The following is a 21,050-nucleotide window of genomic DNA, read 5'->3' on the forward strand; positions in this document are numbered from 1 at the left end:
AAAACAGATTTCCCTCAATTTTGATACATCAGCAAAATTCTGAACAATTTTCCTTTATTCCCTTACAGTGAGCAAAAAAGGAGGGGCTTTTAAGACTACAAGTCCTTGAACAAATGTGTTCTTACTCTGAATTCCTTCATGTGCATGTGTCTTAAGGGTACATTCTAAATTGACACCATATTACATTCAAACACTACCAAAAAAGCATGGCTGTGAAATTCCTGCACACTCTCCTTTTCTAAATCTTTATTTTCATACCGTGTATAGTCTGCTTGAATAGTGTGTGTGTGTGTGTGTGTATATGTGTGTGTGTGCACTTGAATGTGTTCAAAGCAGGGTGAGTTGGATGGTTTTCTTTTTGCACACATACTTGTATACATGGTAGCTTAAATTGTCATCATATGAGACTGAGATTGGGATTGACAATGAGGTGGTAGGTTCAACTAGTTGGCGTGACCCAACCCACATTCAGGGACCTTTACGAGTCCATTCCTGCCTTGTCGTACTACGACAGATTATTAATTTGATAATACAGAAACAACAATGAAATTTTCACTTCTTTATCCTCTCAAATTTCATTAACACGTTCACATTTCTATGACAGCTATTTTCTGATATTGTAATCTTGGTCTCAGTCTGCAAAATTTCTACCCATTCAATCAAAATGCCAACCCGATTACCAGGAATAAAAGTATAATATGCATCAGCACTTCTCGTTCAGCCTGTGAGTCGATTAAGCAAAGTATCAAATAAAGTGGCACCCCATTATGTGGAGACTACTGTGCTATGAACAGTAATTCTTGACTGAAGGAGGCCCCCTATCATACACACTCACACATTATGCTCCTCTCAATCCGTAACCTATTTCCAGCCGACACTGATTTCTCTGCAAATCAATCCTGATACATCCTTGCTATGATTACCCTCCATTCCTTGGTGTCCTCGAAACGCATCAAGAAAAAGTCAGGAACTGTAGTCACAAAAATACGAGCTGCAGCGTGTATAAGCAATCACATCTTTAGGGGAATCTTCCCACTCAGCATGCATGAAAGGAATGAAAAAGACTAGCCCACTCTGACATACATCCACATATCGTAGCATCCACAGTTTATCCAGAAAAGGTTAATGCAAATTCACTGAAACACAGAAGCTCAGAAAACTCAAATGGCCACATGTTCTTGAAGTTCACGGGAACACAGAGATTATACCAGCTTGATAGAGAAAAAAAAGAGAGATCATGTCACGTCTGTACCACATGTATTCATATACACACAGCATCCTGTGTATGAGGTGTAACTCTATTTTTGGTGGGGATTCTAAAAAAGATAAAGCAAATAAGGGGGGGGTAGGAATAACAGTAATTCCATCTCTTTGAAAGGTTTTTATGCTGGTTTATTTTCAAACATTTTGTATATATTTTTGGAGGGTTTTTATCAGAGATTCATGCCAGATTATGTTCAAATTTCACATAATATATGTAGAGAAAATTCAGGAACCCAGAACTATGCATTCAATTATTTCTACTAGTAAAATATCATCCAAGAAATCATCATAATTAAGACTGATATACAGAGCCTATTACTACCCATCTACTTATCTATCCATTTACCAACTTGTAAAGATAGATAGATAGATAGATAGATAGATAGATAGATAGATAGATAGATAGATAGATAGATAGATAGATAGATAGATATAGGATGACTGAGTGAGAGAAAAAAGAGAATGATACCATATATACATATATTTCACCTTCTCTTTCATGGAAGAACACAGAATGAATCTAGATCTAGTTTAGATTTGAACTGAGTTTATTCACATCGATCTACCAAACTGATAGGAAATTGAAATATGACTTCCATTAGGGTCCAAGCCCTATATATTGATCACAACTCTGCCCACAAATACAATTTCTTGGAAATATTCTCAGAGTTTCTGCAGTCAAGGGAGATGGGCTCTCATCAAAGTGCTTCTAAGTCTGATTGGTTTGCACACGTGAAATCCACAGTAATTCCCACTTCACTCTAGCGAGAGGTGATTTATTCCATCTCTCTTACTCTTTCTTCAAGCCCTTTATTCTGCTCTTTATTTCTCTTTCTTTTTCGACGTAATCTGTGACCTGAATAGCAATGAATGTAAGGGTCACTGCTAAAGTAATCTGGAGAAATATATTAATAAAAATGTCAATCTATAATATTCTCCCACGCAATCACCAAATGAGAAAGAATCGATTGCAGTGAAATGGAAAGATATGATTTTTTTTTTCTCCCACGTGATAGAAATGACTTACATTGGAGGTGGCATCAAACCCATCTCACAAGCCCATTTCAAGCAAACCGTGAAAACTTTCCACCCCAATTATTAAAGTGGGTTCATCAAATGTGAATTTGCCCTGATTGACCTAGTTGTATCAGAGTTCATTTAAAAATGATCACTTTCTCTGACTCCCCCATTATTTCCACTTGCCAAATGAAAATTCCCATCATTTCGTTTTTGGGCCTTCTTTTTCTGGGTGTAAAAGTGAGTTCACTTTCAGCTTATCTGCTATGAGATACTGTACATGTATTTGGATGCATGGCTTTATCTCACACAGCACATATATTGTACATTTTATTACTCGACAAACATAATAGGAACACGGCAAATACAAATTACTCTCTGGCAGAGGTGATTAAAGTGTACAAACTTCAGTAAGTGTGTTTCCTTCTATTGCATCTTGCAAAATATGTGAAGCTTAGGGTGTGTTTATGCTCAATTTGCAAAGGCAGAATCAGCGTTTTGAAATGCCGATTCAAAACGCTGATTCAAAACGCCATTCACGGGAGCACTGTTTATGCTCACTTTCTTCGAGTCTTGGAAAGAGCATTTGCGATTGCTTTGCTGACCTCAGCAGAGGCAGGTCAAATTGGGGCGCGCGCTTTTTTGGAAGTTCTGGCCTGAGTGTGTGTATTGTTCATGCATGTCTAATAAAATCTCGATTGCTTTACTAATACACACGTCCATGAACTGTAGACAATGATAGGAAATACAAGTATGTATTTCATCTACAAATTGTCGACAAAATTAGAATGTATGATATAATAGTGAGCTCTTCATGCATTAATGTGTCTGTCACCATGTACAGCAATGTACCAACAAGGAGCTCGAGGAATCAGCACTACAGTACAAGGTCGGCTGGCCTGGCGCCCGAATTTCAAGTGAACTGGAAAGGCGATGGAGATGACGTAATTTAAAGGACAAGTTCACCCTCATAAACATAAGGATTGAGAGAATGCAACAATATTAGTAGAACACATCAGTGAAAGTTTGAGGAAAATTGGACAATCGATGCAAAAGTTATGAATTTTTAAAATTTTTGTGTTGGAACCGCTGGATGAGGAGACTACTACAGCTTGTGAGTCATATGCGTACAACAGTATAAAGAAAATGTGAAGAAAATTCAACATATTTTCACTTTTTTCGCATAATAAAAGAGCACTTGACTTGACTCTTTCTAAAGGCAGGGGGAATAATATTACCCATAACATTTGTCGGTAACGAGTCGGGGGAATGTGTACTTTTTGCAAAAGATGAAATTTTGTGAAATTCTCTTTATATTTTCCTTATATTGTTGTACGCATGTGACATCTAAGTTATTCACACACTGCAGTAGTCTTCTCATCCAGCGGTTACTGCACAAAAACTTCAAAAATTCATAACTTTTGAACGGATTGTCCAATTTTCCTCAAACTTTCAATGATGCGTTCTACTAATATTGCTACATTCTCTCAATCCTTATGTTTATGAAGGTGAACTTGTCCTTTAAACGCGTTTGTGATGTGAGCTGCGTTTATGCTTCCCCGTCAAACGTGATTAGTCAGAAACGCCGATCGTAAACGCTCTATTTTGTGCGTTTCGAATAACACGGCCAAAAAAGCACTAGAAATGCAGCAAAACTACACTGCTCAACCCAATCACGGCTAACCCTGTCCAAACAAACCACCACACTAATAACTGTCATCATGATTTCATCAGCAAGATATACATCACATATGTGGTTTCTCCACCTTTCTTTGGTACAGCCATTTACAGAAGGAATTAAGTTATTATGACTCTTTGATATCCCCTAGATCATCATCAGCCCTGGCACACTCCTGACTTGCATAAAAAGGATCAGGTCAGCTGTAAAATGGTTATAGCTGCTTATCTACCTTATGATATAATGCCTCCTGCTCCCTTCAGGGGTAGAAGCACAAAATCCTTCCATTGCACAATCAGAAGGATGGATTATCCCAGAGATCAGATTGATATGCCACATTACAATTATGTCAAATCAATGGACTCCAAAGGATTCCATGCATGCAAGATCAGCTGACATCATATGGCATTGGCAAAGACCATTTCAGTATGTGTCACATTTTGCCACAACATTCAACCAAGAAGCCTGCCACATTTCCCTCCAATTCATGTGGATAAAAGATCCTGCTTCATTCCATATCTCAAAGAACAGGCTACATAAATGGTGAAGTGGTCCCAACTCACATCCCACTGGACCCCATGGAAGACCAGCTCGTGCAGTGGAATATGGGCTATCAAGCCATATCAACAGATGGAAAATGAAACAAGCAAAAACCAACGAACAATTCATACATCTCACTCCTGTCTATGGGGAAAGGGGTGTCAATCTTTCTTCCCAAAATACCACCACCACTATTACCACCACCACCACTACCACTATTACCACCACTACCACTACCACTGACACTACCATGACTACCACCACTACCACTGCCACTACTACTACTATCGCCAGTACAACCACCACCACCACCAGTACCACTACCACTACCACCACCACCAGTACCACTACTACCACTACCACTACTACTACTACCACCAGCACTACCACCACCACCACCAGTACCACTACCACCACCACCAGTACCACTACCACCACCACCAGTACCACTACCACCACCACCAGTACCACTACCACGACCACCAGTACCACTACCACCACCACCAGTACCACTACTACCACTACCACTACTACTACTACCCCCAGCACTACCACCACCACCACCAGTACCACTACCACCACCACCAGTACCACTACCACCAGTACCATGACCACCATCACCACTTCCACTACACCACCACCACAACCATTACACCACCACCACCACCACCACCACCAATACCACCACTGCCACTACCACCACCACCACTACCATTTCCACCGCTAATGCAGAGATGCACTCACCGAGCTGTTGATGATGTCGCCAATCTTCTGCTCACTGTGCCAGTGCTTCATCCGGTCCTCCAACTGCTCCAGAAAGACCTGGTGGTTGTGGAGGATCTCAGGAATCTTGTAGAACATCATCTCCACGGAGGCCTGGTCGCACAGGCCGGCATTGTCGGGGCTCTTCAACGGTTGCAGGTAGCTCTGTTGGTCATACAGAGGAAAGTGGGAAGAAAAGATGAAGGGAATGAAAAAAGATATTCAAGGATCAGCACAATTAGCTGCAGATATAAATGATAGCAATTATTCATTACTTATTAAACTAGAATAAGGAAAATAATCGTAGTGGCACTGGTGTTTTGGTATGGTGAATGACGATGTTGATGGTGATGTTCATGATGATGATGATGATGATGTTGATGGTACTGATGATGATGATGATGTTGATGATGATGATGATGTTGATGATGATGATGTTGACTATGATGTTAATGATGATGTTGGTGTTGGTATTGGTATTGGTGTTGGTGTTGGTGTTGGTGTTGGTGTTGGTGTTGGTGTTGGTGTTGGTGTTGGTGTTGGTGTTGGTGTTGGTGTTGGTGTTGGTGTTGATGTTAATGATGGTGTTGATGTTGTTAATGATGGTGTTGATGTTGATGTTGGTGTTAATGATGGTGTTGATGTTGATGTTGGCGTTGATGTTGGTGTTGGTGTTGGTGTTGGTATTGGTGTTGGTGTTGGTGTTGGTGTTGGTGTTGGTGTTGGTGTTGGTGTTGATAATGATGGTAATTGTGTGAAGACGCTAATATGATTATGTTGTTAAAGTGGAAATCTTTGCACATTTGGAGCCACATGAAAGTAGTGCAAAAATAAAAGCACGCAAATATTTTGCTTGTTATATGTGATACTAAATACATTTTCATCCCGCAGAATAAAAATAGAAAAAAAAAATTATCTTACACAGCAAAGTGCAAAAAAAAATATTTCATATCAAAGTGATTCCAAATCACATCGCATCTGACATCGTCCCCTAATAATGAGTATTCTCCATCATCGCATTCATTTCAATACACCTGATCCAGTACACAGTGAACTCAAAGCTGACTTACATCACTTCATTTTGAAAAAGTTCAATTCCATAGTTTATTTATTTCCATGAAAAAAAAAAATGATACAAAGTGGTACATCTGTCAATTTGACTTTCATCCAGCTGGGAAGGACAGTTTATTGACAACAATATAAAATATAATTATGCACAAATGATATTAAAACAAAACAAAAAAGATCAATGTACACTTTGTCTTGGTAAAAAAAAAGAAAAGAAGTAATCGTAAGTGGAAAAGAGTGTTCCAATGAAAAGCTGAGCTTGATTTTTGATCTGTAAAGAGACCAAAAAAATGTACTTGATCACTACAAACAAAATTAATCTGCAGCAAAAAAAAAAGAAACACATTCCTGTCCTCTCACGACATCTATCATATATACATAAATATGGCTGACTTACTCAGGCCCATACAAACATTGCTCTGCACTTCACTTCAATACATACACACTACTTATCTGATCATTCAATACCCCAAAGTATTGGCTGAATTATTTCAGCACACACAAAAATATATAGCTGTCATATTGCATTGGTGGGGAGGGCCATCTTCCCAGCCCCGACTAACCCGGGATATTTTCATAAGCGCACGCACGACCTTTTGCCAGAATCAGGACTGATCGCATATTTGGCCAGAAAAGGCCCCTGATGCTGCGATAAATCCCGTTCAATTTCGTCAAGTGTCATGGAAGAGTGAGGGGGGGGGGGGGGGGAGGGGAGAGAGAAGCATAGAAACTATATCTTTCCTAGGGAAGTATGCAGAAACACAGAGGAAGACATACAATAACATGATATACCAGGAGAGCAAGGAATACTGCAAACAGTCCATCATATATAAAAGAGAGAAACATATATCAAAAGATGCATATATTCCCAGTCAATCGGAGGGAGAGCAAGAAGAAAGATAGAGCAGAAGGGCTAATAGAACATGAACGCAAGTTAGGAGACCAATGAAAACAGAAGAAAGCCATTTTCACACCGGTCAAGAAATGTGATTGCAATGCTGAACTACAATTGGAAAACACCCCCAAGCTGTCATTTAAATCATGATTGGAATTACACTTCAAATCACCCTCCAAAATTCATGTTTGCATAAACACAGCCAAAAATGCGTCATTTCAATCAGAATCGTGATTCAAGTTACGCACTCTCGATACATGGGGGTAACAGCCAGACTGTAAATGACAAAGAAAGCAGCAAAATGTACATCAAATTTGAAGATAGAATGACCAAGGAAAAATGAAAAGATCAGAGAAAGAGGCAAATCAAGAAGAAGTGAAAAAAAAAATTCATGAAACATTCCAACAACCTATTACCTGTATTACCTCAACAGAAGCTAATAATGATAAACAAGGGAAGAAAATATGGTTTGATTCGACTAGTACCTGGAGAGATACCCGAAAAAGAGATATATACATGACAGAGAAATATATAACATACTAACATTTTTGTACCTTATAAAGGTAAAGGGGAGAGTAGAATGAGGGCGACATAACACAAGACAGGAAGGAAAGCATGACAAAGGAGCAATGGCCCTTACATGTAATCAGAGTTTTAACAGATGGCGGAAATTTGCAGGGCAATAAACAAGGAGGACATGACTCGCATACCAGACACAAGATACCTTTCATCGTGACTGATCAGAGGATAGCAAATCTTGTTTGCACTTATTTTTCCATCATCCAGATGAGAGGGAAAAAATGCACAGGATAGAGTGTGACAAACACAAACACACTGGGGAAAACATGGGATGTTGCAAACACGATGCAAAACAAAAACAAAAATAAACAACAACGAGCACAGCAGAATACGACGAAGATACAAGTATCATTTTTTCCCCGTTATCTGCGGCATCATCACTTCATAGATATGCCTCGTTTTTCAGCGTCTCGCGCGATAGCATCACCTCCGGATGAAATACGATCAGAAACAACATGTCAACATCAGACAATTTTTTCGACGGCGGTGCTGGGAGTAGCGTTATAGCAGCCAGGACAGCTCCAGCCATTGAGCTGATGGTGGTTCATGTGATACTCACATGGAGTTAGCCACAAGACTGGTGCTTGTTACTAGCAAAAAATTATATCAAGTAGCACTTGGGGGTGAACCATGCCTCCGAGCATGTTATGCCTTTTCATTAGGTAGAAATCAAAGTCTCAATTGATCACTGCGTGTCAATATGACTTGGTTTAAAACAGCAGTACCATCCCTGCATAACGGCTCATCTTAACTTGCTGCCTCTCAGATATCATAATTCCCACAGGTCACTCACTCTATGACAGGCCTGGCTTCCATAAGCAATGGATTAAGATTAATATGTTATGGATTAAGATTAAGATATTCCATAACAAATGATTTCTTCAATGTCATACTGAGCAAAACACAAAACAGAAGTTAGACATACAATAGGCCTATGCACTATTTCCCTTCACAACATCACTTTGATTCCCCCTATATGAATGAAGTGGAAGGACGAATGACCACTGCCTTATACCTCAAACATCCAAGTAAATCCAAGTAAGAAAAGAATGGTTATCCATGACCCTGTCGATATGGACATCAGAGTTGTGAGACATTATGCTGTAGCATCTACCCACCAAGTGTTCAACTATTACACTGTTCTGATCTGTTCTTCAATTTGATCTGATTTCAGGTCTTACAGCAAACTTAATGCTTTATCTGATTTTATAACTAACTTGATCACAGACAGCAATCAAAGCTTTACTGAACACTCAGCGGAGGTTCTATCGAAAGTAATTCAAGCAATATACTATATTTCTTTGTAAACAGGAATCAACCCTGAATTTTCAGGCAAAACAATCTGTAATACATTCATGGCACTTTACATTTAAGTAACAACAGATCCAATCATTCAAATTCATGTTCCATGTCATTTTCATGATCCCATTAAATCTTGTGGCAACTCGTCATTTGGCAGCCACGATATTAGCAAGAGAAGCACAAGGGGAACCCTGTCCTCCCTCCTCCGCCCGTTTCCATGACAACATACAGCCAGCAATCAATGCCAATGTTGACACAGTGCCCTCTTCTCTGGCACCAGACAATCTACTCTAGCTCCCACCAGAGCCATAAAAATGTCAAGGAACCACCCATTAAGACCCCTGTCACTCCCGCTGGCAGCGTGGCGGCCGTAAATCCAAGATGGCGGACACCTTCCTTTTTTATGTCTACTCAAGATGTTAACTAACTGACACCACTCATATAAGTATGCAGACTCTTTGTTCAATTCCCATTCAACATCCACATTCTTTCTTACTCTGGTCTGTGCATCTTTATATCTCTAACTGTCAATGATGCCAATATGTTTCTTTCATTGATTTGTTGATTTCATTCCATTTTCCCCTCCCCCATATTTCCACTCTCCTAACCTGCCTTTTCTGATATCATAATTTCACATCTTGTGTCATTCTTCATTGTCCTACACAAGGGAAGTCAGATCTTTTTGTCTTGTAATTCATGTTTGGGAATACTCGTTTGAATCTCTCTACCTGTTATCGTTCTGAAAATAACGCATCGGGGTTGTTTACCTCAAGTTGTTTTCCTGTTTTCCTCTCTTTCTTAAGCTCAAAAAAACGCAAAGTTGCCTCATAACATCGCAATCTCATTATTTCTAAGTCTTACTATCTCAGTTTCCGCAAATCAATATCCCTTCCACACTGCTTTGTAAAACTGAACGTTATGAAAACAAAAGAAACACTGAAAGTCTGCATGCACAGACTATCATTACGTGTAAAGCACAGAGGGACTAGGGGGAGAGAACCGTCTAAAAATAATATTCTCCCTGTTACAGTTGTTGACATTTGTAAATCAACGGCTGTAACGTGATCCCTGATTCGGTGCTTACAGGACTAACGACCCTGTTCACAGATGTATCGAACGCATCTACGATCACTCCCGGATGGACCAGACCGGGAATATATTCTGCTGGCGGACAGATGAAGAAACGTCACCTGATACATTCATCAGAGTTAAAGCTAACGTTCAGTTTGCAGAGAAGTCTCTCGCATAATTCTACAGCAGAATAATTTCATCATTACTTTGACAAAAGGCGATCATAGCAACACAATATGAAATGGTTACTGTCAAAGAGAAATTATTTTATTCATTGATCTGTGATATCATTGTATTTTTACAATGGCAACATAAAAATTAACATGTGGGACAACACATCATAAAGAAGTAATGCATGGAAATCATATGTTATTTCAAGCCCAACATTTGATAATGAATTTTGAGCTTGATGTTTTTTAATCAAGCTTGTGAGCCAAATGTTTTATCATTGAACAAACAAAAAAACATTTCGATGAAGATAATACAAACCTCGTGCAAGGCTCTTTAACATATGAAAGAAACCAATAAATAACAGATCAGTTCATCTATCATAATTTCTAGCTAATTTGTACCTTCTGGCAGAGGAAAAGGTCCTTCATCATCTACATATATGCCATTTTCTATTCCTCCAATCTTTGCATTGCACTTGAGAACCCATCAAACTTCCCCCATCCTGCCATTCCCCCCCCCCCCCCCCCGACACACATATACACATACTTTTATTTCCTTATACACTGGTCTACATCCCGCATGTGCCAACGTTTTGCTACTTCTTGTTCGAGGTTAAGACACATTCACACAGAATACACATTTGAGTACGTCGACGGCAGTGCCAGAGTCACAGTGGAAAGGAAATTCCTCCATCCTTCCCAAGAAAGTATCCGCTGGAGCGGACACCCTCGCTTCCTCTCCCGACTGTCTATTTTTGTCTCATCTTCCCTCTATTTTTATCCTCCTCTTGTGTGAAATTCACACCAAAATTTGGTCTGCATAATGTTTCTCATGCCAGCACGAGAACTTGGACACATAAATCACATGACATCTCCCCCTAACCTCCCCCCCCCCCCCCCCAACCACCATCACCCATCACCCCAACCACCACTCTCTTTTCCCATTCTGGCAGACTTCTGCACATGGCATTTGATTGAGCAGGCAAAAGAGTGAAAGCTTCCGCAGCTATCTGCACAGAAAGAAGAAATCTACACCAAGGAATGGGGGCGGGGTACGTGGATGCAGAATGCAACGTCTGGAATGGAAATCAACAAAAGACATCGCTCTATGACAAGAATTTCTATTGTCCTTTCATCTAGAAATATAACAAGTGGAAGTATAGAAATGTCAAAAATTTAAACATGTTGACTTTGCATTTTACATTACACCAGTGACGTATTATCTTTACAAGATGCACTATACTGCATGAGTACAGATTCCAGTCACATGTACAACTTTGCTATTCAAATGTCACTAAACGTCACCAAGGATACCAGTGAATACAGCAAGTATCAAAATTTGGATGATGTAATGTGGCACATTCTTATTTCTGTCTTGTTGAAATGGCCTTATTTGTCATCATTACTCTGCTTATCATTACTGGTCATACATATTATCATTTCCTTTTCTTTTATACCCTTTTACTTTTCATTGTCAGATCTCTCATTCTTCTCTTTTTTCCTCCTTCCCTTTCTCACTTAAACAAGATGATCATTATGATTATCATTATCTTTATCATCACTAGCATCAACACCACCACCATCATAATCATACAAATCATTAAAATAGCTATCAATATATAATAATCACTATTACCACTATCATCATGTCATCTCCATCATCTAAAAATAATTTGCTATAGTAATTGCATAATCAGCCATATTCAACCTGTTTTAAACCCATATCAAGGGTCAGTCAAATTATGCTTACCACCAGATGACAATCTGATATCAAAATGCAGTTTCCATATTTATTGAATACAGACGACACTGACCAAGGAAAAGTATCATGTTGAATAAATGCTCCTTCAGAATAAATGAAAGATTGTATGCATAATCCACCATCTCAAGAGTAATCACACATATACTTCCTCTTGACCTGTCATCCAGCACACACTGCCTCATTCCTTCATTCCAACACTCCAGTCTATGGCTAGGGTGAGAATTCTTACCACTACAACACTCCGAGACAAAAAGACATACATCCATCTTATCATGAAGAGTTATAGCAAAGACAAAACAAGAACAACAACAGAACAGTGCCCAAGGAAAACAGAGAGATTCATAAAATCTACATGATAGGCCATTAATCCTATACAAATAGATCAATTGCTACTTTCCCCTCCTCCCTGCCCCCCCCCCCCCCCAAACATATACACATACACAAAAGCCCACCATGAAATGTATCTCTAGCTGCCTAGAGTGACACACTACAGAACAATATCCCCAATGGAAGTCTCATACAAGAACCCACAGAGACATGCATAGACAGATCTCATCCTCATATACCCCCATCATTTGGGGGGAGGGAGGGAGGGGTATGGAAGGCTGTAAAAGAAAAAAAAAATCAAAAATTCCTACTCTGGCCCCATTAATACTTTCCTCCACGCCAGACAGAAGAAATCAATGTCAATATCCAAGCACTCCATGATGAATTCAGACAGCCAAGTCATAAATGCACATGGCCTTGATCCAGAGGGTGTAAACCAGTGCAGCCCTGACCTTCACTCAATCCCAATGTGGGTTACAGGAGTATAGGTTGCCTAGATTGCCCCTCCCTCATCCCTCCCTCTTCCTACCCCCTACTCCATCAACTTCCACCCTTCTTCCAAATTGTCTTTGCCTCTTGCTTCCACTCCTCCTTGCATCCCATATAAGAGGTAGTATCACCATCAAGAGACTCATATGTGTCACCAGCCATAGTTTCAGCCATTTCACCCTCATTTGAATTTTTTTTCAAGACCCCCCCCCCATCCCCCCCCCCCCCTTCTTCCAAAAGATGCATCATCAGCTGCAGAGGGCTCTGATATGTCACCTGTTTTAAGATCAGCCTGAAAGAAATTCATCCGGGCTTTTTTCATCCTTGCCCCTCTCCCCTCCCCCACCCCATTTCCTGTTATACCACTTCTCTCATATCTGTCCTCTTCTATTTCTTATACCCCCTCCCCAGTTCCTTAAACATATACATATATATATGACCCTTCTCCTGCTCTTACCACACATTAATATATCTCCAATCTCTCATAAACCCCTCCCATTCATATTGCATAACATGACATCAACAAATAATTCTTCATTTGCTTAGATTGGTATTTGAAAAAGTCTCCTAGACTTAGTACACATTTATCCAGTCATTTCACTTTCCCATCATTTATGTTTTGTTGCCCAGGGCAAGGAAGGTATACAGCATCCGTTTCCCCCCCCCCCTCCCCCCCCCCCCTTACACCTCGCCCCCACCTCCCCACCCCTCACACAATCTCAACCTTAACATGCAAAATACCCCTTCAACAATTTCTTCATTTTTCTATCTTTTCCCTTCTCTTGTAGCCCTCTACCTTCACCCCCCCCCCCCCCTCCCCCATTCACAGTAAGATTCCATTATAACTATACTGTACACTTAATGCTTATAAATGCATATTGTCTGCTTTCATTTGGATAGTCTTGAAGATTTTCCCAGATTCGGACCACATCCCCTTCCCTTCCTTAACAAAGAAAAACAAAAAAGGCACATTAGTTTTGACTCCTTAAGCTGACAATGGGGGTTGCTCATTTACAGTCCTCTAATTTTCACTTCATTTCATTTCATTTCATTCTCGATGAAAGTATACAATATGACATCTGCATATAAACAAAGTAAATTTCTCTAAACCTCCGAGGGGTTTTTCCTGGGCTCATCCCCCACCCCACCCCATCTCACCCTTCTCCATCCATCCCTTCCTCTTCCTCTCCTCTCTCCTCCTCCTCCTCCTCCCCCCAGAGGTAACGTCAGACTGCAACAGAAGAGGGTTCAATCAATTTCGAGAGCGCAAGTGGCCAATGTTTCCTCCCCGATTGATCACATTTAACCCAACTGTTGACTTTTCCACCTCAGTGGGAGGTACAGGAGGGCAGGAATGTTAACCCCCACTCTCTCAGAGACCTTTTCTCCATTCTCCGGCCCTCAAGCGTTTTGCATGCAGATATGTGGTGCTGGCGGACAATGACTTAGAGGCATGAAACTATCTCAAAACAGCTGGATGTTGGGTATATATCTCACCCAAGACCTTGACATCATACACGGCAGTGATTAGTCTGGGACTATTTGTTTTCTAAAATTCAACATTCTAGAAGTCATCTTTTGGCTCAAAAAGCACTCCCCTTTCTTCTTAAACACTCTCACCATCCACCCACCTATAAACACACGTAACACAAACACACACACACACACACACACACACACACACATACACAGAGATGATCTACTTTCCCCTCGATTCTAGTTTGTTTGTTTGTTTGTTTGCTCCCTTAACATTATTTGTTCATTATTTGTCCATCAATGCATAAGTAAACACAAAAGTTAAGATCATCGTTAACATTAAAGGAAACCAAAACCCAAAGAGAAATGTGGATTGAGTGAAAGCGGCAACATTAGTAGAGCACAACAGTGAAAGTTTGGGGAAAATCTGACAATCAATGCAAAAGTTATGATTTTTCAAAGTTTTTGTGTTGGAACCACTGGATAAGGAGACTACTTGAGTTTATGACATCATGTGTGGATGAAAATATGAAGAAAATACAAAGAAAATTCCACATGCTTTCACTTTTCTAGCGTAATGAAAGAGCACTTCACTAACCGCTTTCAGAAAGCAGGGGGAATAAGTACTACCTTTAACATATATGTCAGCATCAAGTTGATGGAATGTGTAATTTAGATGAAAAATGATTTTTTTTTTTAATCTTCTTTATATTTTTCTCTATATTGTTGTCTACACATAATGTCATGTCATTTCTCTTTGGGTTTTGGCTTCCTTTAAGATGGTTCACAAGGACAAGAGTTGCTGTTTTTCATTCATCACTGCCTATCATCTCATTCTCATTATTGTGCTCCAGCTCACATCCCATTAAGCCGAAGGCCACTGTCAGGGTGTTCAGACGTAAAAATTTATACCAAAAAAATGGTATAGCTATACGGTGAATTTATGCGTCTGAATGCTGACTAACAAAACGGCGTGTAATGAAACAACGTATAGCGAAACAACGGTCAGAGCATCGTTTCAAATTAGAACTCGACAACGAATCAGCATTCCATCGTGTCAATTGTGCGTCTGAACGTACTGCGATCATAGAACGGTATAACTGGGCGGGGCTTAATGGGAGCACGCACGAAAGGTGGCTCCATGGTTGTCACTCATGACCATAACAGCATGCGCAGTGGGAAACTGCACATCTATGCGACATTTTCCAGAACGGTCGAGATTAGCGTCTGAATGGTCTGTCGGCTACACAATGATTCTTTATTTGTTGTTTCTTTATCGAGTTTTGGTATAAACTGGATTGCGTCTGAACAGGAGGTGTATCCAATTCATGTCTTCAAGGATACTTAATGTGGACAACAGTATTTTTGTCATCAATGTCAAGTTATCTCCAATAGCAACTCAAGTGAACACGGAGAGGCAATATTGTCTTCTGCATAATTGCCTAAGCCACAAATGCCAACAGAGCATATCTTATTTTCCCAAATATCAGTCATGCTATAAAGGTATAACTTACTTCTGTAAAAGCAGAAACTTTCGCTTGATCATTTTTTTGGGGGGTCACCATACATTGTTTGCTTACAACTCCATGGGTGACCGTATATGCACATATATATGTGTATGATACAATTTTCATAACAGATAAGCAAAACATGGAAATTCGAAAAACTTTCTCCACCATGAAATAATCCACATTCTAACAGTATATACCACAATTGTTAAATGCACGCCAGAAGGACATCACTCAAACTGACAAGAACACAATGTTTGTAGTCCCATTTGCAGTCCCACACAATTCATTTTAGTGTAATCAATATCTCGAATTTCATAAACATACAAATTAATGACATCAATCTGAAACCAATGGAAATGAAACAATCTATATATGACTTTAATGCTATGCATGAAGTGCAATTCACCAGCTGAGAGCAAGAAGGGCACTATCGTGTTCTATGATTCGAGCTTAAATAAAAATGAAAGAAGTTTCATTGAATGAAATGTTTATTTAATCAAGAGTGTGTAGATTTGTAAGCATTGTTCTAAATATCAGGTAGAATAGCATCCTTGTATTTGATTTTTACTATTTTCCTGAAAATCAAAATAATTCAAAATTGAAATCATAATGTAGTAGAGATTGAGCTCTACAATGTGATACCAATAACTCAATACCCTTCAAAATCTCACATTTACATGGGTAAAAACAGATTCATGCAGATTGACTGCACTGTTCAGGTATGATGCATGGAAAACTGTGTCTATTACAGAAATGGGCTGTGCAAAATGTAATAGTCAACTTCAAACCTGATCAATAAACTCTTCTTCAATTGTAGCAATCCTCCTGGTTCGCAGTCAATGCTGTCTTATCTCTTCTGACCCCTTTCTCTACTTCACCTTATCCATGTACCCGTACACTCCTACCCTGCCACCTCCCAACCCCTCCCCTCCCTCCCCTCCCCTCCCTCCCCTCCCCTCCCCCCCCCCCCCACACCTCTTGACATTTCACATTTCCTCTACAAATGATTGGCAAGCCACCTTCTATGTATCAGAGCATAAATCTCCCACCATGAAGAGATTCCTCTCAAACATGGGGACAAGAGGAACGATATCAAACCAGGTCCTCTTCTTTAAAGGCGTTATTTACCATTTACAGGTGAAACAAAAACACACATGTAGTGCTTCAAAATAGTTCTAAAATGTGAGTTAGGGATAGAAACAACAATGTTAAAATGTCAATCGGTATAATCAATGTCAAGAATTGTTTCAAAATATACAAAATGTGAATAGTTATAATAGCATTGTTTCTAGACTAAACTATCTACATTTATGGTTCATTGAGAAAAAAAGTGATATCTAATTTAAATTATATTCCAGGCTTTATTGTAATATGACAGTAGGATGTTTCATGATACAAATTGTATTACTGACCCACACATATGCATTAAATGTGATAACTTGAACATTTTGTAAATCACTGCTCCCAGTGGTAAACAATACCTTTAATTCATCTAGCCTGCGTTTCCTCAGCATCCTGCTATTTACATTACCTATAACAGATATCTTCAGCTCCTTACATCCACTGGGGGAAAAGAGAGCACCATTGCTTCTAAATATAACCAAATGTTTATTTTTCTCCCATTTTTTTTATTTCCCCATTGAATAGAAAGAAATATAAGACAAAAATCAAGCTAGCCTGATTTTCATGCTGGTGGCTACTTCTCCATGACATCACCTTCAGTACTACAATGTGTCTATTCAAAATGGCTTCTACATCAGCAATGAAATAAGACTATATTCCTATAGACTCCCTAAATTTCTTCCAATTTAAAGGAGTCCATAGATGCATTTGGAGAGGACTTCTCACATGACTAAAATGAATTTGATTTGCCAGTGCCATGAAAATTACAAAGTCTCAAACATAAATCTATTGGCAAATCATTCGTCAGTCACTAACCAAGTCTTACACCCATCATGTATTGATACAAGACAAATGCAGCATTACACAGACAAACAGTATTAATGCACACACAATCAAGAATTTTACAGAAGCAGCAGTACACTTGACTTAAAGGGATAGTACAGTATTGGTGGAGATGAGAATTGGGCTTTTAACTTTTTGCGAGATACCAAGAAAACACTTATGATATAGTACAGAGCATGCCATTTTAAGAGGATTTCAAAGTTTATTTGATGAAAATCGGGTTTGGAATGACTGAAACATCCAAAAACAAAGTAAAACAAAGCGATCGTAATAAAGTGTGGGTCCCACACTTTATTAGAATTGCTCTTTTTTGGATATCTCAGCCATTTCAAAACCAATTTTCATCAAATAAATGTTGAATTCCTCATAGAATTACATGCTCTTTCATATTTCATAAGCGGTTTCTCATTATCTTACTAAAAAATGTTAGAAACCTGAAATTAGGTCTCAACCAAAACTGTACAATCCCTTTAAGCCTTGCGCCTTGTGCCAGGTAGTAGTGAGCTCGGCTGTTTGTGCACGTTTCACATGGCTTCATCAAACATGGCAACATTGGGACAAACTGGCAATTTGCACGGACAGCACTGGACACGTTATTTGTAATACCCCTAGTGCAAAGACGTCTTTCGCCATGACAAAGCAAACTTTGAGGGCCTGGATGCAACACGGCAGATAGTCTAATGCCCAGGCACATACATCTGTTTCCTACTGTAAAATCAGAATCATTTGCAGCAATGAAACTTCCGCAAATTGGAGCCGACGACCTTTTTCACGGCATGAAATTTTCGTGAATTGCCAACCATACCATTTAACGCATTGAGTAGACAAAAACGTTTGCGGGCACTTCCCTCCCCCAAAACTTGGCTCCTTGCAAAATCAGCGAGAGTTTTATACTTGCAAAAATTTGTGTTTTCACAGAAGCCTATGTAGTCGGACACCGAACAGGTGGAGGGAGAAACTGAAAGCCTGAAAACAAGACTAGTCTGAGGGCTGAACTCTCTGTAGATGAATAATGACTGTGCATGTTTGTGAGTGTATGTGTCTCCTGATGGGGATGTGACAATCAAAATATTTTTCTCGCTGCGGAATGAGAGGTATGCGAGAAGGGAGGTAGAATTCCACAGATCAGACCGATTTCTCTTCTTCTGTTATTTTTCTCTCATCCTTTAGAAAGTGAAAAATTGATGTTTATTGTCTCAAAATGGTAGAGTTTACAGATTTCCAGCAGAATACGGACAGGATTTTTTTTCTCTTTCTCCTCCTTTTTGCTTTAAATCCTCCTCTTAACATCAAGTGACATCAGTTCTAAAGTTTCGGTACCGAGGATTTGAATTCATGATGGAGTGGACAGCCCCACCATCTATCGATAAAATGCTCCCACACTCACCACATGCATAATTCAGAGGGCAGGGAGGAAATATGGATGCACCTTGCTACCAGGACTTGAAACAGATTTCTAGCCTGTGGCTCAACAGAATGATTTCATATCTTCCCATGTCCACCTCAGAGGAGCTTGAAAGTGAACCCAAGGTGGAGACAAATATAATCACTGGTAAACATCCACCAAGTCTGTAACTTGACATGCATGGCAACCAGTGAGAATCCACTACCCTACCCTCCTTTATTTTCTATACCCTAATGAGAGGGCTTTCATACTTAGAAGAACTTGTTTGTACACACTATTTACAAAGGCATTTCATCATATTTGCATCATTTTTTATGAGCCTGGATGCAAACTTTAAAAATACATTTCTTCCATATACATCGTTCAAATCACATTCTGCCATCTGCCAAACATGGAGGGAGGGGAGGTTTTTTACAATCATGTTTTAATTGCTCAATTCTAGATGCACATTTGTAAGGGTTGCTTCATTGGTGATCTTGGATGACATTTAATTCTGAACAGTTTGACTGCTATGACACTGAGGGGGTGGAGCCCAGCTTGACCTGGCATTTAATTCCTCTGAGGTGCGGGCATGTATATAATGTACTCGTACATACATATCACAAGCTTGATATTTCATGGACGTAAAATAGCGTTTACGGCACAGCCATTTTATGGAATATTGTGTAAAGTGAGCAATTGGCATGCTAAGAGATCCGTTTCTGTGTCTGTACACTCTCAATGACCGTACGCACATTCAGAAACGTAAAATTACAAACGAGTTCTCTTGTAAGTGTGAAAGCCCCTTTGAGACTGGAGATCACAACAGGCATCCTGAAGCATCAGTGGGTATTTTAGGATTGTATCACCAAAATGTCTGGCCAAAATGAATCAAATAACACTTGCACTCAATTTTCCTTAATCTTTCTCCTTGTACTTCCAAAGCATCATCAACCAAATCATCCTGGAACCATTCTTCAAATTCATCCCCTTTTGCTGGTAAGTAATTTGCATAAATTCATCGATATTCCTGCATGTGGGAAATTGTCGAAGTTACCACTTTGGATCTGTTAATGCTTGTCTTGCATTCTGCAAGCACTCATTTTTTATAATATCTCTGCAATTTTCTCTAAAGATAGGCAATAATGCAAAAGTCAAACTGCGTGGTATACCATGGACCTCGGAGGCAGTGCATGACACACTTTATAGGGTGGATCTGATCAGGTTAAAAGCAAGGCCTTTTGTTATCACAAATACTAATTCTTAAGGCTGATTGACAGCATCTGGACCTAGGAGGGTTTCTCACAACTCCATAGAAGACTTTTCATTCAAACAGGAGATATCATCTTGTCTAGAGACCCAAGGATAAAATGATATGGTGTTATCTTTCTTCTGTCTTTCCTTTTTTTTTGGGGGGGGGGGGAGAAGGGGCAAGATTGCTGTCCTATGATGATTCTTTTCTCAGCTAAATGTCAGGTATGATGTAAGCTATACGAGGTAGTTTTTAGTGATTGCATCACACCCCCAATTCAGACGCATGCCATTTTATACCAAAACTCGATAACGAAACGACGTATAAAGAATCATCGTATAGCCGACAGACCGTTCATACACTAATTTCGACCGTTCTGGGAAACGTCGTATAGATGTGCAGTTTCCCACTGCACATGCTGTTATAGTCATGAGTGACAGCTGTGGGGTCGCCTTTTGTGCGCGCTCACATTAAGCCCCGCCCAGTTATACCGTTCTATGGTCGCCATACGTTCAGACGCACACGGAATGCTGATTCGT

At 39.7% G+C, this 21,050-nt stretch overlaps 1 protein-coding gene across 1 annotated transcript in view; it reads right to left on the reverse strand.

Annotated features, from left to right (window-relative positions):
* LOC139719965 (rho guanine nucleotide exchange factor 17-like) overlaps positions 1-21,050 on the reverse strand; it is a 138,181-nt gene that overhangs the window by 90,572 nt on the left and 26,559 nt on the right. The window contains exon 3 of the mRNA XM_071631345.1: positions 5,243-5,425. Within this exon, the coding sequence (XP_071487446.1) occupies positions 5,243-5,425 (183 nt within the window). The remainder of the gene's footprint in view (positions 1-5,242; positions 5,426-21,050) is intronic.

Source organism: Diadema antillarum, unplaced genomic scaffold, assembly GCF_040938485.1.
Source record: "Diadema antillarum isolate AM-2024a unplaced genomic scaffold, OU_Dant_1.0 scf00000117, whole genome shotgun sequence".
Lineage (NCBI taxonomy): Eukaryota > Metazoa > Echinodermata > Echinoidea > Diadematoida > Diadematidae > Diadema > Diadema antillarum.